This window comes from Microtus oregoni, unplaced genomic scaffold (genome assembly GCF_018167655.1).
Source record: "Microtus oregoni isolate MIOR12 unplaced genomic scaffold, Mior012 000032F_ref0000030, whole genome shotgun sequence".
In the NCBI taxonomy this organism is placed as follows: domain Eukaryota; kingdom Metazoa; phylum Chordata; class Mammalia; order Rodentia; family Cricetidae; genus Microtus; species Microtus oregoni.
Genome location: NW_024543091.1, coordinates 20,654,563 through 20,682,544, shown reverse-complemented (window position 1 = coordinate 20,682,544; position 27,982 = coordinate 20,654,563). Strand labels below are relative to the sequence as shown.

Here is a 27,982-nt window from a genome sequence, read left to right as displayed (position 1 = left end):
TTGCTTTGTTTACCTGGGACGTTTGTGCAAACTTCAGATTTTGGCAAATTCACTTGCCGGAACCATTTTAAGGACTCACTTGCAGGAATCCTCTGCTTGTCCTTTAGCCTTCCTCTCCCCTCCTTTAACCTATTTTGGTTTCAGGATAATATTGAAGTACTATTTGTTTTCTTTTTAAACACCTAATCTTTTGGTGGTTTCTCCAATTCTACTTTTTGTTGGTGGATTTGATAATTTATGTAATTATATTTGGATTTGTGCTTTGGATAAGAAAGAGGAAAAAAAACAAATGAACTTCTTTTAGTAGGATAAATCATTCTATAGTAAAACAAAGCAAAACAAAACAAAACAGCAGTTTGCCAGGATTTAGCTGGTTCATCAGGATTGTAAATTAGTGGTTCTAGAATGAAATCCCATTCATTTGATTCTTTTTTGTCTATAGCTGTCTGTAGTTCTTTTTGTGCTGAATAAGCACATTGACTTCTTGCTTTGTTGACTAGTTCTTACTGACGTTGTAGCAAAACAATTTGCAGCAAATGCAGCGAGTCTTTTTGCTTTTTGTGCATTTCCTTTTAATTAGTGGTAACTACAAACATTAAGTGTTGATTTTGCACAGTTAAGCATCGATAATTTTATCAAAAGACAAAATTTAGAGCAAACTAAGTTATAGATTTAATTTGCTTTTATATATGATTCCTGAATCAGGCAGCACCTCATTCTGTACTAGAATGGGTGTTTTGGTGAGCTGAGTAGAGGAGGTTAGCTTTATGGACAGAAAAGGACTGAAGCAAGCAGAAATAAAGAACAAAGTAGACTGGTTCTTTAAATCTGCCTGTGTGTGTAGGATAAAGCAAAGGGTTTCTGTCATGTGCCCAAGACTGGCTCTTCGGAGATTTGGCTGTTTGTCTCCCCTGCTTTCTCAGTAGATGAGATAATGACTTAGTTTTAGCTTGTTGATGGAAAACGTTAGCATGGGTCCTTCAATATGGTTTGGTCTGTAAAACTTTATGCAGGTGCTCAGTCCAAATCTGTCTCCTTTTCTACAGTTTGGTTTAACAATTTATATGGTTTAATGAGTCAAAGTGTCCATACCAATCAGCAAGTGCCTGGGGCTGGAGTGGGATGAACTGCACCCAGCACGTGCCAGAATTGAACCTGAAGACCTCTGGAAAAGGGCTCTCCTCCTAGACTTGGAGAAGAGAATAGCTTTGATAAATGTCGACTCAGTAGCCGTCTCTCTTTCACTCCCTCGAGGTGTGGAAGTAGACATGAAAGCTTTAATCCTTTAATTGCTTGTTTGGTTTTCTGATGACCATTTCCTTCACAATGGAACTCACCAAGAGTTACCCTAGTCATCTGAGTATAAGTTTAGATATGTTAAGAAGGGGCTTGCTTATGAATATCAAAAAAATGCACCCCTATCACATATGACATTTCTAGGGTCTTAGAAGCTATCAGGAACCAGGGGCAAAATAGGCTAACTGGTGTATACTTCTCACTGTGTTGTAAATGCACATTAAGCTGATAACTACACAAATAGTATATAATTGCAAGCTGTGAAAGGTGTTACCAAGTTAAGGTTATGACTACTGTGTATTTTAAAAGATAGACTTTATCTCAACTGGGTACAGTCACAAATTGTTTCCCTCAGGAAGTGATAGTTACCTTATGGTTATGTTGTCTTACTTAGTAGACAGTAGTAAATCCCTGGTGTTGGGGCTGTTTAAACTGAGATATTGCACTAGATATTGACTTTGTGAAGGCAGGTTCTTAAGTAGAGGGAACAGCAAGTGCAAATTAAATACAAAGGGACTCTTTCCAGGAATCAAAAATCATAAGTGTAGCCATGAAGGGAGAGCCAGGGATGAGATCAGGTCTTGGCTGCTTTCTCCACAGAATTTTGTTTTCTATAGTAAATTGTTGAAAAATTTCTAATTATTTTATTTTTTACTGAAATAGACTTAGAATTCGTTAAGAAACACAGAATTAAGAGAGGGAGAAAGATGCCAAAGAAAGGTTAGCATACAGCCAAAACATGGGTGCAAGCTTCTTGAGAGTCCAGCTTCTTAGTTTTTAAAAATTGTTATTCTCTGTCACATAGATTTTATCAGTCAATTAATTCAGATATCCTTTATTCTTTTCTGTTTAATTTAATGTCTTATTTTTAAACTGTGCCATATTTATCAAAGCTAAAATATAACATTGACATATACCATGACCTTAACCTTAGACTTTGTCTTAGTTAGGATTTCTGTTGCTATAAGAAACACCATGACTCTTAAAAGGGAAACATTTAAAAATTGTTTTTATTAAGAATTTTTAAAAATACATTCTTTTCTCATTTTACATAACTATCATATGGAAAGCAGTTAATTGAGGTGGTAGCTTACAGTCTCAGAGGTTTAGTCTGCTATCATCTTGGCAGGGAGCATGGCAGCTGGGAATATGGCAGCATGCAGGCAGACATGGTGCTGGAGAAGGTGCTGACAATTCTTACATCTTGACTCACAGGCAGCAGGAAGTGAACTGAGACACTGGGTGTGGTTTGAATATGTCTGAGACCACAAAGCCCATCCCCACAGTGACACACATCTTCCAACAAAGCCACACCTAGTCCAACAAGTCCACACCTCCTAATAGCTCCACTCCCTTTGGAGGCCATTTTCTTTCAAACCATCACAGGCTTCATTTACATTCTCTAAGTTTTGAAATCAAAATGGGAAGTTCAGAAACACTTTAAGAGTCATCTGTGCGTTTAAGAAAATCTATGTATCTCTCATTTATCTATGAGGGAATCTGAAAAAGCAATTGTCAAGGTACACTTTCTGACAATTGATATGGGGGTCTAGTTTTTGACTGTCTTCTTTTCTTCTTCTGTAGAACTAATGGCTGAAGAATAAATCAACATGGCGACTATGGTTCCACCTGTGAAACTGAAATGGCTCGAACATCTGAACAGCTCCTGGATCACAGAGGATAGTGAATCTATTGCTACAAGAGAGGGAGTTACTGTTTTGTATTCTAAACTGGTCAGCAATAAGGAAGTAATACCTTTGCCTCAACAGGTTTTATGTCTCAAAGGACCACAGTTGCCCGACTTTGAACGTGAGTCTCTTTCAAGTGATGAGCAGGACCATTATTTGGATGCCCTTCTTAGCAGCCAGCTAGCACTAGCAAAGATGGTATGTTCAGATTCCCCATTTGCCGGGGCGCTACGGAAGCGACTGCTTGTACTCCAGCGTGTCTTTTATGCACTTTCTAATAAGTACCACGACAAAGGTAAAGTGAAGCAGCAGCAGCATTCTCCAGAGAGCAGCTCTGGTTCAGCGGATGTTCATTCTGTCAGCGAACGTCCCCGGTCAAGCACTGATGCACTTATAGAAATGGGTGTCCGAACAGGTCTAAGTTTATTATTTGCACTTCTAAGACAAAGTTGGATGATGCCTGTGTCGGGACCTGGTCTCAGTCTCTGCAACGATGTTATTCACACTGCAATTGAAGTTGTGAGCTCTTTGCCTCCATTGTCTTTAGCGAATGAAAGCAAGATTCCTCCTATGGGTTTGGACTGCTTATCACAAGTCACAGCATTTCTTAAAGGAGTAACTATTCCCAATTCTGGGGCAGACACTTTAGGTCGTAGACTAGCTTCTGAGTTGCTGCTTGGCTTGGCAGCTCAGAGAGGCTCTTTGAGATATCTTCTTGAATGGATAGAAATGGCTTTGGGAGCTTCAGCAGTTGTACATACCATGGAGAAAAACAAACTACTATCAAGCCAGGAAGGAATGATCAGCTTCGACTGCTTCATGGCTATATTAATGCAGATGAGGCGTTCATTGGTATGTACTTCAAGCGTCAACTTTGACAGATTGCTGGCTAGTCAGCCTGCTTTTAATGAGTTTGTGGCTCTTGTAAATGATTTGGGAGTTCTTTTGGTATGTTAAGTTGGTTAAACTTTTTTTTATGCTCTGTGGGAAGAATTTTTTTTTTTTTTTTTTTTTTTTTTTTTTTTTGGTTTTCGAGACAGGGTTTCTCTGTAGCTTTTTGGTTCCTGTCCTGCAACTAGTTCTTCTAGCCCAGGCTGGCCTCAAACTCACAGAGATCCGCCTGCCTCTGCCTCCGAGTGCTGGGATTAAAGGCGTGTGCCACCACTGCCCGGCTGGGAAGAAATTTGCACATATTGATCTATAGGGATAGGACAGTTAGTACAATGAAGGCCCCTGGGTCAGAAGCCGAGTTTATAGTTTAAGTGTTAGAATCAGCACTTTCTGCTCTTACAGAGTTCACATCTTTCTAGGATGATCAAGAAAGAAATACATAAATTTAGGGGGCTGGGAAAATGACTCAGCAGTTAAGAGCTTGTTGCTCTTTCAGGTTCAGGCCCCAGCACCTACATAGTGTAACCTCAGTTCCCTGAGATCCAACATCCTCTCCTGTTCTCTGTGGGCATTGCATGCACAAGTTGCACAGACATACTTACAGGCAAAGTATCTGTATGCATAAAATAAAAATAAATAGGTCATAAAATATTCGTAATTTCAGGTGAGCCATTTTAAGAGGAAAACAAAAAAATGATAAGTTGAGTGTTAAAAGGTTTGCTATTTTAGTTAATGTGGTCAGGGAAGGGACTCTTGAGTTGTTAAATCTGAACAGAGACCTGAATGAAGAGAAGTAATGAATAAGTTAAGTAAGTCTAAAGAGTTTTTCTTCCTTCCTTCCTTCCTTCCTTCCTTCCTTCCTTCCTTATTACTTTTTACATGTATGTCTTTGTGAGGGTGTCAAGTTCCCTAGAACTAGAGCTCCAGACAGTTGTGAGCCACCATGTGGATGCTGAGAATTGAATCCAGGTCCTCTGGAAGAGCAGTCAGTGATCTTAACTGCTAAGCCATCTCTCTAGCCCCCCCCCCCCTTTTTCTTGCTATACATGCAGTATGTCTGTGAAGGTGTCAAATCCCCTGGAATAGGAATTTTAGACAGTTGTAAGCTGCCATATGGGTGCTGGGACTTGAACCTGGGTCCTCTGGAAGAGCAGCTAGCACTCCCACCCACTGAGCCATCTCTCCAGCCCCTGAGTTTCTTGTCTGTAGAAGTAAATTCCTTCACCACCATAACCTATAATATCATATTAAAGAACAAACCTATATATGATAAAATTTAAGAATGTGCAAGACTGAAATGTAGTAACTTTTTGAAATCCAAGAATAAAAATTTAAATTTGAAAGTGTTAAGACTCAAATACTTATAAACTGACTTAGGTCTAACTATTCTTAGGTTAAATTGATCAGGTTTTTGTTGTTTGTTTTTGCTTTGCTTTGCTTGTGTGTGTGTGTATGTGTGTGTATGTGTGTGTGTGTGTATGTGTGTGTTTGAAATGGTCTCACTGTGTTTCTATGGCTGTCCTGGAATTCCTGGTATAAACCAGGCTGGCTTTGAATTCACAGTGATAAACAGAGATTTTTTTTTTTGTTTTTTTTGTAAGTGGAAAAGAGGGGAAGAAGGAAGGAAGAATGTGAGAGTTAGTTAGTTAGTTAGTTAATGTTTCTTTTATTGCCCAAAATAACCTAACGAATGTATTTAAAATTCACTAAAAATGCTATTTGTTATATTTACATATTCCAAGCCTTTCCTTCCACCAAGCGAAATGCAAAGCTTTTGATTATTAAAAATATTTCATTAAGACAGTTATGTTCAAGTCAGAAGCATTCAACTTTTTATCTGCTGTTTGTTTTGCATTTGTGAATTGAACTGTAAATATTTGTCACTTTATCATTAAGTTTCTTTTTATAAAAGTTTTCACTTAAAAAAGTAATGTTATAGATAAGTACTTAAAGACTTTAGATGACAGGATCTATGAAAATTTGAACCTCATAATGCTAAATAAGATTAAAACATGTAGTGCTTTGTTGGGGTACAGAATATTGACATAGGTCTATAATCTTAAATTGTTGTTTAAACCTAGAACTTTATGTTATAATCTAAATACAAAAGTCTTCAGATAACAGCTGAGGGGAACACTTAAGCTCTTTGTGTTTTCTTAGTCACTATTACAACCTCTTACTTGGAGATCTCTTTTTCTCATTTTATTTTTTCTTCTTTCATACTTTAAGGTTTTCTCATTTCAAATCTGAAATGTTATTCCTCTGCATATGTTAACATTCCCTTGAAAAGTCACTCAATTCCTCTTATAAGCTATGCATTTGTATAACTTTTCCTACCAAAGAGAGGAAAAAGATATTATTAGACACCATGACTATGATTATATACTTGCCATGGTGTATTTCCTTCTAGAACAAAATTAGTAAGAGGCCTTTTCACCTTTCCCTTAGAAGGAAAGGAGTACCCCAGGACTTTAGACTGTTCTTCACAACGTCTATTAGTATAACAGAAATGCATGTCAGGTAGAACAGGTTCAGGAAAAATGCTGACACAGAATTACCCTTCACAATTGGAGGGAGGGAGAGAGAGAGAAAGGGGGGTGGGGAGAATATGCTTTGAGATCATACATGGGTTTCTAACTTCTATAAGTTTCTGGTAGGTAAGGAGTGTTCTACACCACGTGGCTTAGTCTGTAAGCCAAGGAGTCAGGTACTGTGATGTACCATAAATTTATCTTGCATATATAGGTGTGTATGTATGTGTAGGGGGCTTAGTCTTGATTAAAGCTGCAAATGGGAGGTGTAGAACTGTAAGGGACCTGGAAATAGGTTCCGGGAGAGCTTGGCTTGATGTATGGCAGGGTGCGGGGAGAGTTTCATTGCCTCATCATCCCATCCCTGCCCCCTGTGCTTGGATTACTTACTGCAGGATCTAATATGTGCTAGACATGTTTGTTTATGTATTCACAAATTGATTTGATATTTAAATTGACTCTATAAGCTTAAGAAATTCTTCTAGTAAATATGTGTGTGTATTTTGTTCTTTATTTAATACTATTTTTTACTCCATGCCTTTCAGCATCTTTGATTCACTTCTCCTCACTACATGAAGTAAGGAGGAAGTGAACTAATTGTAGTGCCTGTTTTTTACCAGGTGCTTTGCATATTCTTTTTCAGTTGCCATGTTAATCTGTGAGGTAAGATATTATTTACCTTGATCTTGAAGGTGTAAGGCAATTATGTTTTATGCATTTATTGAGCATCGTAATATAACATGAACTCTTGGGCCATTTACTGTGTTAATTTGTTCTTACACCCTTGAGTCTTTCTTTGAAACCCATATTTTTTTTCTGACTACGTTGTATACTTTTTAACCTGCTTCTGTTAAATTGATTAACTTGTCCCACAAATGATTCCCTTATAACAGCTATAAAATGTAACTGGTTAACTTTATTGCTGGCTTTCTAGTTTCTGTCTATTTATCCTGTCATTTCTGGACAAATAGCAGGTGTACCTAGTCAGAAATCAACTCTCCTTCTTCCCAAGGCCTCATACCCTGTCATATATCCTTAGTGAGTCAAGGATACCACTGGAAAGTAGACTGCTATCTTCAAGATTCTGCATTTGTCCTGAAGAACCTGTGTTTTATTTAGTATGGCTTTCTTACTATTTAATGAGGCAGTTAGGGATTGGTGCTTAATTGATCGATCATTTGACTCAAGGTTTTGTAACCCTTTTAGTTGATTTCATAGCCTAATGTTTAGATTTAATCACAGTACACTTAAACTTATAAACAGTTTTTCAAATAGATTTTTGTAGTGTATTGATTTTTTTTTTTTAGCATATATGTTGCTTTCTTTCCATATGGTACCCTACAATGTTTAATTACAGGGTTCGTCTGCTGATCGGAGTCAGTGGAGAGAACCAACTAGAACATCTGAAGGCTTATGTTCACTCTATGAGGCAGCATTATGTCTTTTTGAAGAGGTATGTAATCTTCATAGCTTTGCATTAAAAAAGACGTTGTTGTAAAATGTTATGACGTATGATCTCTAGAAAGGCTCTAAAAGGAAATGATGCCAGTGGTTGCCTCTGGAGAGTGGAACTCAGTGTTTAGTCAAAAGAGATACTTTTTAGTGTATCACCTTTTATTTATTTTGTTTTGAATCATGTACTGGTAACTTTTGTTGAAAAATAATTATTGAGTAAAACAAATTCAGAAATATATATAACCAGTTCTGTGCCTTAATGAGTTGTTATAAAATAAATACCCTTCTAACTGGTTTTAAAAACACAAAATAGAATTTTAAACTGCCGAGACTACTTAAGGACTGAAGGCATTTACTGTCAACCTGCAATTTGAGCGTAATCTCCAGGCGCCACATGGCAGAAGAAACAGACTCCCTCCAGCTATCCTCTGACCTCCACATGAGTGTCACAGTGCATGTGAACACACACACACCCCGAAATGCAGAAGTCCTTTTACATTCTGGTCATTTCTTTTTTTCTCCTCCACAACGGAAGCACTATGTTGACTTTTAAACTAAGTTCCTTGCAGTTTTTTGTAGTTGTGTTGCTACATATGTGTGCCTGGACTCTAGTTCAGTTTTTTCCTAAAAAATGTCTTTAAAATCTTTTAATCTATGTGTTTATATCCCCTTTTTTGGGGAACTTGCTCTGTAGACCAGGCTGGCCTCGAACTCACAGAGACCTGCCTGCCTCTGTCTCATGAGTGCTGGGATTAAAGGTGTGCACCACCACCGCCCAACTTGCTGTGACTTAGATTTTATGTACATTTCTGTATTGTGTTGTTCTAGGCTGTCACTGTTTTCAGGACAGTCCTCCATTTATACAGTACTGGTGACCAAATACCATGGCATCAAATACTATGGCACCATTTTAGAAAGCAAGTTGATATAATGTGTTCCAAGAATCATAAGATTGTCTTTTTTTATGTATATAATCCCATTTCTGAGATTTCCTTTTAAGGAAGTTAACAAAATACAGTAATATACTCTTTTTTAAGACAAGGTCTCATCATATAAACCAGGCTGACCTTAAACTCACAGAGATCTGCCTGATATTACCTCCTTTATAAAGGTACTAGGATTAAAGATATTCACCACCATGCCTGACCCAATAACAGATTCTTAAAAATGGTCTACATAATAAAAATAAAGAATTTAAATGGCAGTTAGAGGAGAGTGGTTAATGTTATTTTACTAATAAATGGACTATTGTGCAGAGCAGGCAGAAGGTTTTGCTTGAATGTCTTGTATCATTTGTCATTTCTGTATGTACAGTAATGACCATGCATATGAAAATAGTTAACACTGTGTCAAGGTGAGTTATCAGGGGTGTTTTCTTCCTACTTTGTCCTTATGAACTTTGATTTTTCTGTAAAGTGTATGTGATAGCATTTTTATTTTAAAAGGCTTGATTGTGTATTTTTCTCTTCTGATTTATTCTGTGCTGGTAAATATACTAGCTATCTATTTAAAGCTGTTTATGATGATAGATGTGACTAGCTTAGAGTATTAGAAGTTAAGACAATAATTTCAGAGAACATGTAAAATTAGACTAATAATGTATTGGTTATTTTGTGTATTTAAATTTTAATAGGTTTGTAGAATGGCTTCTGACTACTCAAGAACATGTGCAAGCCCAGACAGCATTCAGACTGGTGATGCTCCCATTGTCTCTGAAACCTGTGAAGTGTATGTTTGGGGTAGCAATAGCAGCCATCAGTTGGTAGAAGGCACACAGGAGAAAATACTACAACCCAAACTGGCTCCCAGTTTCTCTGATGCTCAGACCGTAAGTTCTCTCTCTGTATTTCTTGTGAACTGGTAGATAATGATGTGTGTGTGTGTGTGTGTGTGTGTGTGTGTGTGTGTGTATGTGTACTTCTGTGCCTTAAGTAATGTTGAGTCTGTTTTTCAGTGAGTAAAAATTCTTGATTGAAGCGGGGCATGGTGATGCATGCCTTTAATCCCAGCACTTGGGAGGCAGAGGCAGGTGGGTCTCTGAGGCCAAACTAGTCTGCAAAGTAAGTTCCAGGACAGCTAAGGCTGTTGTTTACACAGAGAAACCTTGTCTTGAAAAGCCAAAAGAAAAAAAGCTCTTGATTGATCATCTATTTATATTTATATATTATATCATATTAATTCTTCATTTTAACAGAAAAATACATATTTTCATCTTTAATATCCTTAGCACCATTTCTATACCGAAAATATTAAATTTGGACCTAGATTTTTAAAAAGCCTAATGAAGCAGGGTTTGGTGGTAAACACCTTTAATGCTAGTAGTACTCAGGAAGCAGAGCCTGGTATATATAATTAGTTCCAGACCTGTTTCAAAATCCAAATCCTAAAAATAAATAGAATAAAATAAGAATAAATACATAACTAAATAAATAAAAGCCTAATGAATGGCATCAAGTTTTATTTTTATGTCAACACTGGTAATAATAAGAACTGGACTTTTCTCTTTTTCAGATTGTCATTTCATTGTCTTATGATCACTTTCCCCTCTGTATTTGTAGTTCAATGTAAGACTTTATATTTTCATTAAATTGTATTTTTATTATGCATATAGAATATATGACTATACACATGTTTTATTTATTTATCTATGTTTTTTCAAGACAGGGTTTCTCTGTAGCTTTGGAACCTATCCTGGAACTAGCTCTTGTAGACCAGGCTGGCCTTGAACTCACAGAGATCCACTTGCCTCTGCTTCCTAAGTGCTGGGATTAAAGATGTGCACCACAACCACCCAGCTTGTGAGTATAATTTTTATGTGAATGATTCTTGCTTTAATAGACTGTTAAGGAATTAATGGGATTTTTTTCCTTCTCCAATTGTAAGACGAAGGTATAATTTTTACTTTGTTGTTTTATTTTTTTTAAAAAAAAATATTTATTTAGTTTTATGTATATGGGTGTTTTGCCTACATACTTGTGTGTGTACCATGTGAGTACAGTGCCCGTGGAACCAGAAAAATGATGTCAGATTCCCTGGAACTGAAGTTAAAGAGTTGTGACCTGCCGTGTGGGTGCTGAAAATGAAACCCAGGTTCTCTGAAAGAACAGCTAGTTCTATTAAACACTTAGTCATCTCTCCAACCCCATTGTTTTATTTTTGTCATGCTCCGGTAGATAACCTTAAAAGATCGTGAATTTATCCTCAGTGTGAAATGAATATGTGAATACGGTGTTTTCTGCTTACTGCTCTCTATGGAAGATCATGCCATATTCTGCGTTGAACAATTTCCTTTTTTTCCTTTTTTGACAAACTTGAAGTATTGTACTTTGACTCTCTCAAAACATTTTCTAACCTAAAATTCTGTTGTTCTTTTGTAGATTGAAGCTGGACAGTATTGCACATTTGTCATTTCTACGGATGGCTCTGTGAGAGCTTGTGGTAAAGGCAGCTATGGGAGACTGGGCCTTGGAGATTCCAATAATCAGTCTACTTTAAAAAAGTTAACTTTTGAGCCTCACCGGTCCATTAAAAAAGTTTCATCATCTAAAGGCTCCGATGGTCACACTTTAGCTTTTACTACAGAAGGTGAAGTCTTCAGCTGGGGTGATGGTGACTATGGGAAACTGGGACATGGGAACAGTTCAACCCAGAAATACCCTAAGCTTATCCAGGGCCCACTACAGGGAAAGGTATGTGCTTTTTTGTGGGTTTACAAATAATCAGATGCGGTGGTATAGTAATTGGCAGTATTGGTTGTCTTTTGATGTATTCTTTTCTGAGTTACCTTTGGTTATCTTTTTGTGTATCTGTTTTATAGGTTATAGAATGCTTTACATGTGTCGTTCAATTTTAGTTCTTTTTAATTTCTACTTTAGTTCTTTACATGTGTATGTGGGGGGCACAGGTCGACCTTGGGTGTTGTTTCTAGGACAGCATTTCACTTTTTAAGATTTTTGGTGTGTGTGTGTGGGGGGAGATTAGAGAAGGCTCAGTGGCTAAGCATGCCTTCTGCTCTTCAGAAGACCCATGTTCTGTCCCTAACACCCAATCAGGTGGCTCACAACTACCCCATTACACCAATTCCAAGGGAGATCAGTGTCTTTGACCTCCATAGGTACTTGCATGTATATGCACATGCCCTCCTCCATAATAAAAAAAAATAACAAAAATACATCTTTTAAAAAAGATTTATTTTGCTAGGTAGTAGTGGTAGCACACGCCTTTAATTCCAGCAATAGGGTGGCAGAGGCAGGTGGACCTCTGTGAGTTTGAGGCCAGCCTGGTCTACAGAGTGAATTCCAAGACAGCCAGGACTACACAGTGAAACTCTGTCTCAAAAAACAAGCAAAAAAGATTTATTTTATGCATGTGGGTGTTTTGCCTGCATGTATGTGTGTGTACTATGTGTATGTGCGTGCATACCTGTTGCCTGAGGAGGCCTGAAGATTACTTGGAACTGTGTACGTGCTAGAAACCAAACCCAGGTTCTCTGCAAGAGCAGCAAACTCTTTACAGCTCAGCCTTGTTTTTTGAGATAGGGTCTCACCAGTTAAGCCAAGCTGACTGGCCAAGCCCAGGGACCTCTTGTCTCCTCAGTTCCAGCCTGAGATTACAAACACATGCCAGCACTTCTGGCTTTTTGCAGAGTTCTGGTGACTGAACTTGGATTCTTATGTCTGCATGTGAGGCACCTCTCTAGCCCTTGATTGATGCATTTAGATTAGTTAAGTGATTGTCAAGAGTCTCATTTAAATAATTGGTTCCAGAACTTTTTATTTTTGTTTGACTTTACAGAGGTAAGACTTACATTGTTTCTATTTTAAGATTTTAAATTTTATAAAAGAATACATATAATAATTTTTCCTGTCATGAGAGATATTCTCCAATGGCTATAAAATAAATACCACACAGCTATGACTTGTACTGTTTCAACTCACTCATCAACCCCAAAAAAATGGGTCTTGTAATGTCCCACTTTGTAAACTTGATAGGCAGCTTTATAAACAACAAATACTTGATAAGGTACAGAGTGTGCTGGTGTGGTGGCACATATTTGTAATTCCAGATAAAAACAGTTAGGATTGCCAGTTTGAGGGCAGTGAGCATAATGAGACCCTACCTCAGTGACTGAAAAAGTATTGAATATGATACGAAACTCTTAAGGTGCTTCTGCTAAATGTTCTAAACAGTTGTGATTTTTCTGGTTCTTTTAATATTTTCTTTCTTAATTCCATTGCTAAATATTCTTTTAAATATTCCCCTTATATAGCAGTATAATTTAAGTGTCATAATGAAAAATGATAATATTTTAAGTTAAGTTTCTTTGTGAATTCTCATTTTTGGAGGCTAAAAAGACAGGGAGTTATTGGTGCTTTTTTTAACTAGCTGATAATATTGATCGGTGTTGGAAGGTATAAGTCATCCCCAGGGTATATTGTTATATGTCTTTACTGCCTTGATTCTACTAATCCAGTGGTTCTTAACCTGTAAGTCACAACCCAGTTGTTGGGGGTTGAATGACTGTTTCACAGGTTTCACTTAAACACAGAATTGGAAAACACAGATATTTACATTGTGATTCATAACTGTAGCAAAATTACAGTCATAAAGTAACAATGACAATTTTATCTTATCATATCATGAGGAACTGTATTAAAGGATCAGAGCATTAGGAAGGTTGAGAACCACTGTACTAATGAAAGATAATTTTTGATGACAAAAGGACAGTGAGAAGTTTAATGTGAGCTTATATTCTAATTATATTGTTAATAACAAGTATTTTTAGAGTTGCTAATTATGTAATGAGTTTTCCTTGCTCAGTGAAGACCAGAAGTTTTATGCTAATCTTAGATTTAAAAGTTGCCATTGTTTCTTTTTGCATTCTCTCCAACTCCTTCGGTAAAGACTTTCCTTCTAGTAATCAGATTGATCTCTTTGCTAGAAATCACAATGTCTCCTTTTTGGATTGAGAAAACTTGTTCTCTTGTTTGGGTCAAAGCTGGGGTTCAGGGCTCAGCAAACAGAACATGGACTTAAGTAATTAGTAATTAAGTCAATAGCCTTGGTCCTCATGATGGCTACTGCGTGAGTTGTGAGTAACAATGTCTGTGATGTCCCTGTGTGTATGTGTTTTACATTCGTATGCTTATCAGATTTCCTTATGTGCCATCCAGGTAGTTGTTTGTGTGTCAGCTGGATACAGACATAGTGCTGCTGTCACAGAGGATGGTGAATTGTATACATGGGGTGAAGGAGACTTTGGAAGATTAGGTAAGAGTTTTTAAAATTTGGAATTATTCACCTGAACAGAAATAATCAGTTGCTAAGAACCAGTGAGCATAAAGTTCATAGGCCATTTATTATATGAGCTTTAAACTCAAAATTGGTTGTATTTCTATAGATAATTTTACCTAGATTCTGGTGCTGTTATCTAAGATGTAATAAAATCTGTAAGTATTGTAACCAGGCACTGTAGTTTCAGAAATAAGAAACATAACATCGTGATCCTAAAGTTTCTAATGTATTTATCAGTGAAAGCAAATTAACATGGATGTGTTTTTAGACAGATAAGGTGAGTATGAAGGCAGAAACTTAGAATGCTCTAATGACTCGTTAATATGCCTGTCTCCCCCAGGGAGGGAGCAACCTAGGAGAGCAGGTAGAGATGATTTTCTTTTTGTATTTACTTGCTTTTAAAAATAACAGATAGCATATTACTCTTGTGAAATTGGAGAAAAGGAGTTAACATTATTTCTGTGCTTTATCTAAGGTCATGGAGACAGTAACAGCCGTAACATTCCAACACTAGTAAAAGATATTAGCAATGTAGGAGAGGTTTCTTGTGGAAGTTCACATACGATTGCTTTGTCCAAAGATGGAAGAACTGTGTGGTCTTTTGGAGGAGGAGACAATGGTATGTACAAAAAAAAAAAAATTTTGTTTTGATAGCTTTGGGATTTTTTTCTTAAAAATTGAAAAAAAAAATCTTTTTCAAGTATGTATGCTTAGTATAAAAAAACTAAAATATAGATGGACAGACATAAATTGTTTTTTTTTTTTTCTCTCTAAGACAGGGTTTCTCTGTATAGTGAAGCCTGTACTCTGTATACCAGGCCGGCCTCAAACTCAATGAAATTCACCTGCCTCTCTGCCTCCCAAGTGCTGGGATTAAAGGCGTGTGCCACCACCGCTCTGCCAAATTGTTTCTTTCAAATAAAATGTTATTTTAGTCTTTGTTAAACACATTAGGAGACAGACTGCTAAATATATGTACATTTATACATATCTGTTTTGAAAGCCAACATAGGTCTATATGGTTCATATATGTTATTTTTATAACTTGTAATAATATTTTATGGGTATCAATAAACATGTCATTTTACTAATTTTTTAAAAGGCCTAAAATATTATTACATTTATCTGTAGGACAGTTTATAAAATAAGTTATATAGTAAGTTTCTTGTAGCATGATTAATAAAAACCCAAAGACAGAAATTGGGGGTTCAACCTGAAGGTCAGAAAAACAAAACAGCTCTTATCTCTTCCTCTGTCTGAAATGGCGATTTTGCCTCTAGGAATCTCAGACTGAGACTGTGAGTGAGAGCTGTTTCTTCCCGTCTTATATTCCTCTTTAGGTCTGGGATTAAAGGCGTGCCCCCCTACTGCCCTGGTTTCTATGGCAAACTAGTGTGGCTACTGGGATTAAAGGTGTTTGTCACCACTGCCTGGTCTGTAAGGCTAATCAGTACGGCTGTTTTACTCTGAATTTTAGGCAAGCTTTATTTATTAAAATACAAATGGAAATACCCCTACAGTTTCTCGTTGTTGAGTTGCAAGATGTCCCCCAGTTTTTTTTTCCAGTGTTAAAATCAGTGCTTTCTTTCCCTGCTCCATCATATGGGAAAACAAGATAGGTTATCAGGAAGACAGACAAAACAAAAGGCACTTCTGCACTGAGTGAGCAGATTTATGTCCACTTTAATTAGTTACTCTGTCAGCTGTGTGAATTCTTACTTGTACACATAGATCAATAGCAATAGGTATGAAAAGTAAGATAATTTTAGCTAGGTGTGGTGGCTCTCTCCTGCTGCTGTTCCAAGATTTCCAAGGCTAAGGCAAGAGGGTTGAAAGTTAGAGGCTAACAAGACTTTGTCTCAGAAAACAAAAACTAAACCAAACAAAAAATGATAGCTTAGAAAATAATTTAAGAGGTAAAGTGATATAATTTAATTTATATTTTAATCAATTTCTAGTATGGTTACATTTATATGTTAACCAAATTCCCTCTTTAATTGTTTTCCAAGTTTTCTATTTTTGAACTATTGAATCGTCTTTAATTTTTTAAAAATTATGTGAACTGCCAGCACTTTTTTTCTATTTTGAAAAGAAATATCCCTTTCTGGCCTGAAATTCACTGTGCAGACCAGACTGGCCTCAAAATCTTTTTTTACTGTTAAGTATTTATTTTTTTGAGACACGGTCTCTCTATGTACACTAGACTGGTCTCGGACTCACAGAGGTCAGCCTGCCTCTGCCTCAAAAGTGCTGGGATTAAAGGTGTGCGCAGTTGCTTCTAGTTTAGCCTCAAACTCTTAATCGTTTTACTCCCCCCTCCCCCATAACTGGGATTATAGTACCTGGCTTTCTTTGTTTTCTCAAAGACAGGGTCTAGCTGTATGACATTAGACTTGCCTCTGCTTTTTGAGCAGTAGAATTATACCCCTGTGTTACAATGCCTGTTTAGCCTGTCAACACATTTAAAGTTAGAAATACGGGCACTGGTGAGATGTCTCAGTGGTTTAGAGTACTTGCTGCTCTTTCAGAAGAGTTTGGTTCCTAGCACCCACATCGAGCAACTTAGAACTACCTGTCACTGTCACTCCAAGAGATCCCGCATTCCCTCTGGCCTCTTTGGGAACCCACATGCACATGCACATATTCAAACCTACACACATAAATAAAAATAAAATAAGGGCTGGAAAGATGGCTCAATGGTTAAGAGCTAGCTAGAACTGCTCTTCTAAGGGGACCCGAGTTTGATTCCCAACACCCACATCAAGTGACTTACAACTACTTGTAGCTCCAGTTCCAGGGGATCCAATACCTCTGATCTCTCTCTCGCTCTTTCTCTTTCTCTTGCCTCTGCCTACACCACACTCACACACAACTAAAAATAAAATTAATCTTTAATTTTTTTAAGTTCTAAAAATGTTTAAGTCCTAAAAAGACATATGACTAAAAGGCGGACAAATAAGAATTTTCTTTCTCTTTAAAGTAGTTTTTATTGATTGAGAATAAGACACAGAAGACTGTTAGTTGTTGATGATTAACTTTCTTGAAACAGATATGTTCTTTTGTTAATACCCTCTGCTATCAGGAATGGGTCTCTTCATCTGTCTGGTTATTGCTATAAAAATTAAAGTACTTTATTAAAACTTCAGTGCTTAAAAAATGAACAGGCTTTAAAAATTTGCTTAACTTGAATATGGTTTTCTTTTTTATGTATGTAGGCAAACTTGGCCATGGTGATACCAACAGAGTATATAAACCCAAAGTTATTGAAGCTTTACAAGGAATGTTTATTCGCAAAGTTTGTGCTGGGAGCCAGTCTTCACTTGCTTTGACATCAACAGGACAGGTAGGACTAAGGAATGAACATAAAAAGAGTATTTCAATGGACTAGGTAGCTAAAAAGTGAACTTGAAGTTTGGAATTAAAAGAAAAACATTTTAAGGCAACATATTGAGATAAAAATACTGTTTTGTTTCAAGTGTAGTTGATGAAAAGGAACCAGATTTTCTTACCTGCTTGTGTGACCTGAATACATTTTCTTTCTTCCCCCTGTTCTTTGAAGTAAGTTGATTTAATAAATTCATTTAGTTCTTAGAACCCTTTAACCCTTTTCCCCAAATCATGGAGGCACCTCAATGTCTCCGTCCTATTAAAGAATAGTGAAGAAACAGAAAAAAATTTGAGGGGACCAGTGATATTAACTAAAAAGATAAGATGATCAAAAAAGAGGGAAGTGTGGTGGTACCGAAGAGAACCAGGCCCAATGAGGAAAGTGACAATGTTTTCTTCCTGGTGTTCATCAGCCACTTTGGCCTAACATGTAGGAGCCATTGTATGCCAGGACAATGTAGATGACCAACAAAAGCTGACATTCACATTTAGTTTAGTTACTCTTTGAGACACGTGTGTTTCATATGCTGAAAAATCTAATATAAACTATATTATTTTGTTAAAGAGTCAGTTACATACTTAAAAGAACACATACTTTCATGTGTTCCTCACAGTCGGTTTTGTAGTAAGAATTTATGGATTGAAATCAGCAAGTGCTCACTTGCACAGGCAAATCTCAGGCCTCCCTTCAGTGACATATGGTTCTTTTTTTTAATGAGAGAGGAAATAATTTCTGCTTTGTGTACCAGATGGTTGTATAAGATTTGAATTTAAAGTTCTTATGTATAACTGTTGGTGGCAAATAATAAACACTAAATCTATTACACTATATTCCAAAGGAATTTGCAAATTACTTGCTATATAGAATAGTTTTATCATGAACATATTAGGTTATGTGAAGTCTAGTGTGTATGTTTACGAAAAATAAAGTGGGAGGAAATACTTTGATGAGCCATTCTGTTTCTCTTACACCTGTGGAGCTTCTTACGCCATCTGTCTCTCAGTTCCCTCAGGCCTACTCAGTCTAATTTTCTACTAAATGTAACTCTTCTGTCTTAATGCATAATGAATTTTTTATAGCATGAAATAATCCCTAAAATGCAAGACAAGTACTCTTTTTGTGTGTTATAGTTTTAGGGCTCAAACCCAGGACATTGTGCATGCTAAGCAAGTATTGTACCAACTGAGCTACAAGTATTCTTAATCTAGTGCTCAGCTAAAAGAATATTCAAAAGAAAGCTAAGAGGGCCTTACTGAATACTAGTACAGTATTGGACTTGGAGTCATTTAGAGTCTCAGTAATGTTTCCCTCCCTGTGTTTAGTTCCTAATCTTTGTTTGAATAGGCTATTGATATACTGGAGTTCTTTTATACCTGTGCTTGTCTTGAGTAGATTTTCTGGTAATTGGTATAAATATATGGTCTTCTGTTTAGATGAAGACATCTAACCTGTTCTTACCCATCTTTCCTAAAATAATTTGAAGACAAAACAAAAATAATAACCATAACAGAAAAAGCCATTATGGCATAAAGGGTGAATATAATTATATCAAAGGCAATTGAAAGAAAAAGTTGTTCAGTTTGGATTGTAAAATTGGAAGTCATTTCTCCTCTTCTTTTCTTCATGCCTCTTTTCCTGGATAACATAAGTCAACCACAATTCATTTTGTTATTATTTTTAATTAGTAGCAAATAAAGGTGTTCAGGGGAGCTATGTGACTGCTGATTCACATATTCTTTGTGAGTGATAGGTAAAATCAGTTTTGTGGTTTATAGTATTAATTTTATTATTTCTTGGTCTAGTCTACCATGTAAGAAACATGTAAGTAGAGGGTTTTTTTTTTAATGTTTATTTTTGGTTTTTTGAGACAGGGTTTCTGTAATAGCCCTGGCTGTCCTAGAGCTTATGCTGTAGATGAGACTGACCTCTAAATCTGAGATCCACCTGCCTCTGCCTCCTGTGTGCCTGCGCCACAGTACCACCCAGCAGTAAGTAGAAATTTTAAAGTAGTATTTCCATAACTGCTTAGATTGAACAGTATTAGCCAAGTGCAAGCCAGTTAGTGGTAACTTTAGCAGAGGATCTCCTATCTTTCTTTGATTTTATTTGTGGCCAGTTTAAAGCTTCTCATCTGTTTATATACTGGGTATTTAAAGAGAGCACAATAAATGGCAGTGATTTTTTTTTTCTTCCTTATTTTAGATAGGGTTTTCTTCCTTTTTTCCTTTTTCTTTTCTCTCCTCTCCCCACCCCGTTTCTTTTTTCTTTTCTTTTTTTCTCTTTTCCTTTTTATTTTTGGTTTTCCACGACAGGATCTGGAACTCACTCTGTAGAGCAGGCTGGCCTTGAACTCAGAGACCCATCTCCCTCTGCTTTCTGAGTGCTGGGATTAAAGGCCTGTGCCACCACAGCCTAGCTATTTTTTTCTAATGAAACAAACAAGGTGCAGATACTTGCTAAGAAATAATTACTGTTAATTTTCTTAGGTGTTCTAATGGCTTAATATTTCTACTTTTTTATGTCTGTATTTTTGAGAGGATTATTTGGAGAGTGGGAATGGGGATGATCAGCTGAGGAAACTAAGGGCTGCTATATTTGCTTCTCAGCTGTCTTGTTGATCAGCCTCCTGAGGGCTACCATGACCATTTTAAAATGATCAAAACACTAAATATGATTTTAACATCTTATTGTTTTAATAGCAGGAAGTTACCACACTTGTTGATAATTTTAGTTAATAATCTACTTGTTTTTTGGAATTGATGTGTTCTGTATGTCTGTCTTTTCAGGTCTATGCTTGGGGTTGTGGGGCCTGTCTAGGTTGTGGTTCTTCAGAAGCTACTGCTTTGCGACCCAAGCTCATTGAAGAATTGGCTGCCACAAGAATAGTTGATATTTCTATTGGAGATAGTCATTGTTTGTCTCTTTCTCATGGTAAAGTCCTGTTTATTCGTTTGTTTTAGTATTTTAGGTAGCATCTTTATAGCTTAACTTTATAGCACAAACTTTAAATTCTCCTGTCTTACCTCCTTAGTGCAGGTATTACAGGTGGTCTAAGTCATTTGTTTTTAAAGAAGTGTTATTAATTATTCTATTTCTTAAATTTGTTAACATTTGAATTTAACTTTTATACCTATGTCTTATTTTTAGATAATGAAGTTTATGCCTGGGGCAATAACTCCATGGGGCAGTGTGGCCAGGGAAATTCCACAGGTCCCATTACTAAACCAAAAAAAGTGAGTGGCTTAGATGGCATAGCTATTCAGCAGATCTCAGCTGGAACATCACATAGTTTGGCATGGACTGCTCTCCCTAGGGACAGGTAAGTGCTATATTTAAGCATTCTTGTGAGTTTTTTAAAAAATATTTTCCTATATTTATTTTAAGACTGAATGTCCATTGAGTGAACATTACACAATATACTTCAGAATTTGAATAGTTAAATTTAATAGTAGTAATAATGATGATAGTATATTAAAATTAATTTCTAAATAGTACAGATTTTGATAGTAGGTATATTATTTGATAATAGGTATATTTCATGTTTTTTTTTTTGTTTTTTTTTTTTTTGGTTTTTCGAGACAGGGTTTCTCTGTGGTTTTGGAGCCTGTCCTGGAACTAGCTCTTGTAGACCAGGCTGGTCTCGAACTCACTGAGATCCGCCTGCCTCTGCCTCCCGAGTGCTGGGATTAAAGGCGTGCGCCACCACCGCCCGGCGGTATATTTCATGTTTAACAGAATAACACATGCAGATCTCTACAGTAAGAATAAGTTACAGACCACTTAACTACTGTTTATTTATGATAACACACCATGTGGGGGGCTGGATGGCACTGGGAAGAAACATTGGGTTTATCATAAGATGCCTTTCTTTTGTGAAATTTTACATGTAAAAAGTAAACAGACCATTTGTAGTTCTTCACTGGCAAAGTTTTGTGTAAACTCATGTTAATTTAAAGTTATTTGTATCATCAGATAGGAACCATCAACATATTGCATTATCAAACAAGTAGTATTATTATTTATGTAGGTAATTGTTTTGATACCTTTGCCTGTAATAATAAATTATATAAACACCTTAAAAGACTGAAGGATTTGCTTTGGTTTACATGCACCAATCCATGCTCTTTTGGATTCATTGCCTTGGCCTGAAGTAAGTCAGAACATTATGGTATAGCAGAATAGCGACCTTCTTTCATCAATATTGGATTCACCAGCATGGACCAAGCCTTCAACACATGAATCTTTGGGCAGAATACTTCATATGTAACCCTACAAGAGTATAACAGTAGTATTAATAAATTTAGAAATAAGTTTAATGTGATTTTTAAGATTAACTACTAGATACACACACACACACTAAAAGTATATATAATTTCTAGCATTGACTCTGTTATCATAAAAATGACATTTAAATCCCTTTTCATGTGCATATTGAGGTTACATATATTTTAACAGCAAGAAGCTGTATTTAAGATAATTTAATTTTCTTCTCATTTTGAATTCTCTGTCTTTAGAGAATGTTTAAGTGTCAAACTGAGGAGATAACTGAGTCAGTAAAATGTTTGCCTTGCAAGTATGAGGAATTGAGTTCAGATCCCCAGCCTCCATGTAAAAGCCAGGTGCTACATACAGACCATATCTTTAATTTTGGTGCTTAGTTTGTGGTGGTATGTGTAGATGGATCTCTGGAGTTCACTGTCTTGCTTGTTCAGCTAAATTATGAGCTCCAACTTCAGTGAAAGACTTTGTTTCCAAAAATAAGGTGGAGAGTGACTGAGGATGACACTGGGCATCAACCTCTGTCTGCCCTCCACTCATGTATATGAATACAGGTATATCACGCACACAGTTCAGTTTCCCCTATCTAGAGCAGCTTAATCAGAACTAGGCCTTATTGGTTTAAAACATTTGTTGTACTTCATTGCTCTTTGTCTGGTTGGTTTTATTTATTTATTTATTTTTTGGTTGGTTTTATTTGTAAAACAAAATAAATTACTTCAAATAACAAAAGCAAAAAGCAAAATAAAGCCCCTCCCCCCCCAAAAGAAGACAAAAAACCCAGTGGCTATACTTTTAAATCAAGGAAGCTGTTCTCCCCATCCCACGTGTCTTGTTTTTTGTTTTTGATCATGTATAGAAGTTTGATTATAAGGCTGTTGGACCATTTTGTGATGCTTTCTTCTAGACAAGTTGTTGCATGGCACCGGCCTTATTGCGTAGATCTTGAGGAGAGTACCTTCTCACATCTTCGATCCTTTCTTGAGAGATACTGTGATAAAATAAACAGTGAGATTCCTCCACTGCCTTTCCCTTCATCAAGGTATGTTGTAAATATGTGTATTAATTACTCTTTTTAAATTTTGACTTAATTCTTTCTTGTTGAGATTGTATCAGTCTTTATAAGCTAGAGAAGAGCTAAACTTTTATTAATAACTTCTTAGTTTTATAACTGATGTTTTAAAAATTATCATTGGGGCTGGAGAGATGGCTCAGAGGTTAAGAGCATTGCCTGCTCTTCCAAAGGTCCTGAGTTCAATTCCCAGCAACCACATGGTGGCTCACAACCATCTGTAATGAGGTCTGGTGCCCTCTGCTGGCCTGCAGGCATACACACAGACAAAATACTGTATGAATAACAAATAAATAAATACTTGTTTCAAAAAAATAAAAATAAAATAAAAATTATCATTGGTCATTACTTCACAAAAAATGTTACTCAAGTTGGATATTGCATTTACTTTTGTGCTTCAGAAATTCACAACAGCTTGTTTTGTTTTGTTTCAGAGAACACCATAATTTTCTTAAGCTGTGCTTGAAGTTGCTTTCAAATCACCTAGCTCTGGCCCTTGCAGGAGGGGTAGCTACCAGTATTCTTGGGAGACAAGCAGGTCCACTTCGAAATTTACTCTTCAGACTGATGGACTCAACTGTCCCAGATGAAATCCAAGAGGTAAGAGTCATGACCTGAAGCTTTAGCTAAATGGGATATTCAGCTATAATAGCTATCTTCAATCATGTATTTCCCTGTGTAGCCCTGGCTGTCCTGGACCTCACTTTGTAGACCAGGCTAGCCTTGAACTCACAGAGAATTGCCTCCCTCGGCCTCCTTCTGGGATTAAAGGCCTGTGCAGCCATGCCCAGAAGATGTTCTTAAACCCTCTCAACTAAAGAAAGACATTTTCATTTTTCACATGATACTTTTAGACTTGTAGAATCCCAACAGTTAGTACATTCACTTTTCATATTTTGCTATTAAAAAGAGAAGAACTGAGCCGGGCGGTGGTGGTGCACACTTTTAATCCCAGCACTCAGGAGGCAGAGGCAGGTGGATCTCTGGGAGTTCGAGGCCAGCCTCGTCTACAAGAGCTAGTTCCAGGATAGGCACCAAAGCTACAGAGAAATGCTGTCTCGAAAAACCAAAAAAAAAAAAAAAAAAAAAAAAAAAAAAAAAAAAAAAAGAGAGAGAGAGAGAGAGAAGATCTGGAAGATCTGGGCTAATCAACGCACTTTTCCTTTCTTTTTTGTTTTGTTTTTGATTATTAGGTGGTAATTGAAACACTGTCCGTGGGAGCAACCATGCTGTTACCTCCATTACGAGAACGGATGGAATTACTTCATTCTCTTTTACCCCAAGGACCTGATAGATGGGAAAGCTTATCCAAAGGACAGGTAAGCCTTTGCATGTAGACAAACCAGTCACATCAGAAGAAATTGGACTGAAAGGAAAAAATAAAGCAAATCAACTGCTATATGTGTCAAAGTGTAGTGCTTGATAGTTCTGGTGCATTGTATGTTATTGTCTAGTGACCTGAAATTATGCATATGATGATTTACTAATTACTTGGGGTCAGTTCTTAGAGTTATGATTCATTTTTTTAGTGTTGATTATGGTGAGATACTCTTGGTTTATTGTAAGTGCTAAGTTGAAATTAATCTTGTGTTATTGCTGTTAGTCCCATGCTTAGAGTTGCTTATCTGAAAAGGAAAAGGTTATCACTAGCAAAAAGCATTTGAAGCATGAGTATGCTTATTTTTAATTTTTATTATTTTAAGTGCATGGAAATACTTTGCTGAGCTAAGTAGAAAAGTCAGTTGTAGAGCTATAGATTTGAGGAGAATCATGGTACATATTGGTGTATAATGTCCACAGATGTTTTCCAGTAAATATTTTGCATTAGTTTAGATTATAAGTGATTTTTTTCTAAACATTAGAATAAGCAGTTGTCATGAGTAATTTTGTTGAATAGCATGAGCATAATTTATCTCGGTATTTCTTATTTCTGTGCTTAAATTATTATACACATTATCCTATTTTAACTTGGAATTTTAGGTATTTATCATAAAATATGAGATTAGAAACCTGTTAGTTACATTTTCTGAAATGATATTAGTTGAATAGTTTTTTCTATAATTACGTACTTCTTGAAGGTTGTTTATCAAGCTAGTAAATGGGTTAGTTAGCATTGTTAGTATAGTTTTTTCCTTATATCCCTTTTTACTCTCTTTTAATACATGCTATGCTAATTACATGTTTCTTTTTCATTGTTGTTTAGAGAATGCAACTGGATATAATCCTGACAAGTTTGCAAGATCATACCCATGTTGCCTCCCTTCTTGGCTATAGCTCACCTTCTGATGCTGCTGACCTTTCGACTGTGTGCATGGGTTATGGAAACCTGTCAGATCAGCCTTATGGTCCTCAGACCTGCCATCCAGACACTCATTTGGCTGAAATTTTAATGAAGACCCTCTTAAGAAATTTAGGGTTTTACACGGTACCTTGGTTTTTCACTGTATTAAGAAAACAATAAAGGTGTAATGATCTTTTTAGGTAAAAGTTTTAACATTTAAACAATGTAAATAAAATTTTAGATTCACTTCTCCAAAGAGAGAAACCTGTTATATCTGAAATATTGTGATGGCAATGTAACATGTAACTTAAAATTACAAGAAGATTTACGTTAGAATTTTATCAAGGGTTTTTCATGTAATAAAGAATAAACAAATAAAAATCATTTTCTAAAGCATATTTGAAATATGATCTAAACTATATGTCATTTTAGGATCAAGCATTTGGAGAGCTGGAAAAGAACAGTGATAAATATCTTCTTGGAACGTCACCGTCAGAAAACAGTCAGCCTGCTCATCTCCATGAACTGCTGTGTTCACTACAGAAACAACTGCTGGCTTTTTGCCACATTAATAACATTACTGAGGTGTGTAGTTCTCTCCTTTTCGTGGTATTCTATTAGGAACCTACAGCTCAGATAACTGGGGATGTCATAAATATTTTTGTACATTGGATCTTTTAGAGTGGTAATTTAGGATTTTTTTCTTCTTAGAACTCAAGCAGTGTGGCATTGCTTCATAAACACCTTCAGCTTTTGCTGCCTCATGCTACAGATATTTATTCACGTTCTGCAGATTTACTTAAAGAGAGTCCTTGGAATGGCAGTGTTGGAGAGAAATTAAGAGGTGAGTTTGGTGTTGAAATTCACATTTAACCAGTGGGTATGAGGCAAGAGTCATTGAACTTTCCCAAAACCTCAAGAATGCTTGACACCTCTGAGTGAAAGAGAAATGATCCTGTTTCCTTTGTATTGGTTTTGTTTCCATTCATCGTGTAGGGGTGCTGTAACACTGATCTTAAAGGATTCTAACTCTTGGCAGCAGATCTAGTTTAAAGACATTAGATTATATAAGTCAGTTAATTTATGATGTAAAGTATGCTTTTTATCTCCTCCATATTTTGTCAGTATTCCTCACCTCCCTCCCTCCCTCCCTCCCTCCCTCCCTCCCTCCCTTCTTTTTGAGACAGTGTCTAACACTTTAGAATATGTTCTTAAATTCAAAGTGATCCTTCTGTATCAGCCTTCCAAAGGCTGGACTCACTACCATACTCTGTCCAATTTCCTTTTTTTATCTTTTTGGTTTTTTGAGACAGGGTTTCTCTGTGTACTTCTGATTGTTCTGGAACTTACTCTGTAGATCAGGCTGGCCTTGAACTCACAGAGATCCTCTTGTCTCTGTCTCCATGCACCACCAACACGCAACTGCAATTTCCTTCTTGAAATGTTTTCTTCCATGGGCTCTCCTCTGTGTAGCACAGTCCTATTTCACCTCTGTCTCTGACCAGTTTTTTTCTGGGACTTCATAAAGTATTTGCCCCCCTCTTCCTTGGCTATGCCCTTCCATGTTGGAATCCTTTAAATTTTGCTTTTAATCCTCTCCTCTTTCTGAATAGCCTCATCTGGAACAAGTGTCTTTAATCCCTGTGCCTGCACCTATTGAGGACTTTGCCGAGCACCAGAGCCTTTATCTAGTTGACTACTGAATATTTTCTTGGTTGTTGATCTCTGAAGTATCCTAAGAAAAGAAAGAAATTAGCTGAGAACCCAAGACTGTTATTCATTAGTCATGGTGGTTTGCCTGTTTTGTATGCAGTATAAATTTATTGTTCACGCAGACTGGATTTACTTGTGACTATTCCTCTTGGCCCTGAGTACAGGGAAATATTAGAGTAATTTGACTGAAAAGTAATGCCCATAGTGAAAAAGCAGATATTTTATGATGATCTTAATTTTAAAAATTATTTTAGATTAGAAAAATAAAAAAACTTTGCTTGCTAGAATGTTGGCATCACAGGAAAGTGGGAGCTTTTGCCTGCTTTGGTCATAACTATGTCTCTACCTTGCATAGTACCTAGTCTGTTGTAGGTACTCTGAATGTTTGAATAAATTTAAAAGTGAGGATAAATTAATGGTTGTGGAATTATAATGTATTTTAAGAAATCAGTTTCTGTGTTATGAGTTTGTTAGCATGCATGGTAAGTTTGCATTTCTGCATAGAGTCTGTTGGTGGTATTTTCTGATAGTAAATACTACCGTGACCTATCAATACCTATCAGGTAGGTATTGAACAATGAGTTACTCAGTTAGTCTACTCTTCTTCCAAACTAAAGAAATATTTAGGTTTTTATTTTTTTTAAATTTGAGGTCATTAATTTACACTGCATTTCTTGCCCTTCATAGATGTGATCTATGTGTCAGCTGCAGGCAGTATGCTCTGCCAGATTGTTAACTCCCTGCTGTTACTCCCCGTGTCAGTGGCTCGTCCTTTACTGAGTCACCTCCTCGATCTCTTGCCACCTCTTGATTGCCTTAATAGACTTCTGCCAGCAGCTGCACTTTTAGAAGACCAAGAATTACAGTGGCCTCTTCATGGTAAGTACAGGCAGTAAAAAGTTAATAACTGCTCTTGAGGAAGATTCTTTTTCTTGCTTATCTCAAATAAAATCATGCCTAATTATGTGGGCATTTCATGTAAGCAAAAAGATGTGATTGTTTTCTAAGACTGGACAGTGCAGTAGCTAAGAAAGTTGTTTATGGGCATCATAAAAAGTATCTTTATGGTCGGTGATTCTAAAGCTTTTTGTTCTA

At 36.5% G+C, this 27,982-nt stretch overlaps 1 protein-coding gene across 6 annotated transcripts in view; it reads left to right on the top strand.

The window, feature by feature from the left end:
- Positions 1–27,982, top strand: part of Herc1 (HECT and RLD domain containing E3 ubiquitin protein ligase family member 1) — a 170,874-nt gene that overhangs the window by 29,567 nt on the left and 113,325 nt on the right. For all 6 annotated transcript variants that reach the window (XM_041679778.1, XM_041679782.1, XM_041679781.1 and 3 more), the window contains exons 2-17: positions 2,881–3,836; positions 7,764–7,859; positions 9,495–9,689; positions 11,239–11,550; positions 14,035–14,131; positions 14,631–14,774; positions 17,371–17,498; positions 20,330–20,474; positions 20,691–20,862; positions 22,729–22,863; positions 23,328–23,493; positions 24,087–24,212; positions 25,097–25,318; positions 25,607–25,759; positions 25,886–26,018; positions 27,575–27,766. In XM_041679778.1, the coding sequence (XP_041535712.1) occupies positions 2,907–3,836; positions 7,764–7,859; positions 9,495–9,689; positions 11,239–11,550; positions 14,035–14,131; positions 14,631–14,774; positions 17,371–17,498; positions 20,330–20,474; positions 20,691–20,862; positions 22,729–22,863; positions 23,328–23,493; positions 24,087–24,212; positions 25,097–25,318; positions 25,607–25,759; positions 25,886–26,018; positions 27,575–27,766 (3,346 nt within the window). In that variant the 5' untranslated portion in view covers positions 2,881–2,906. The remainder of the gene's footprint in view (positions 1–2,880; positions 3,837–7,763; positions 7,860–9,494; positions 9,690–11,238; positions 11,551–14,034; positions 14,132–14,630; positions 14,775–17,370; positions 17,499–20,329; positions 20,475–20,690; positions 20,863–22,728; positions 22,864–23,327; positions 23,494–24,086; positions 24,213–25,096; positions 25,319–25,606; positions 25,760–25,885; positions 26,019–27,574; positions 27,767–27,982) is intronic.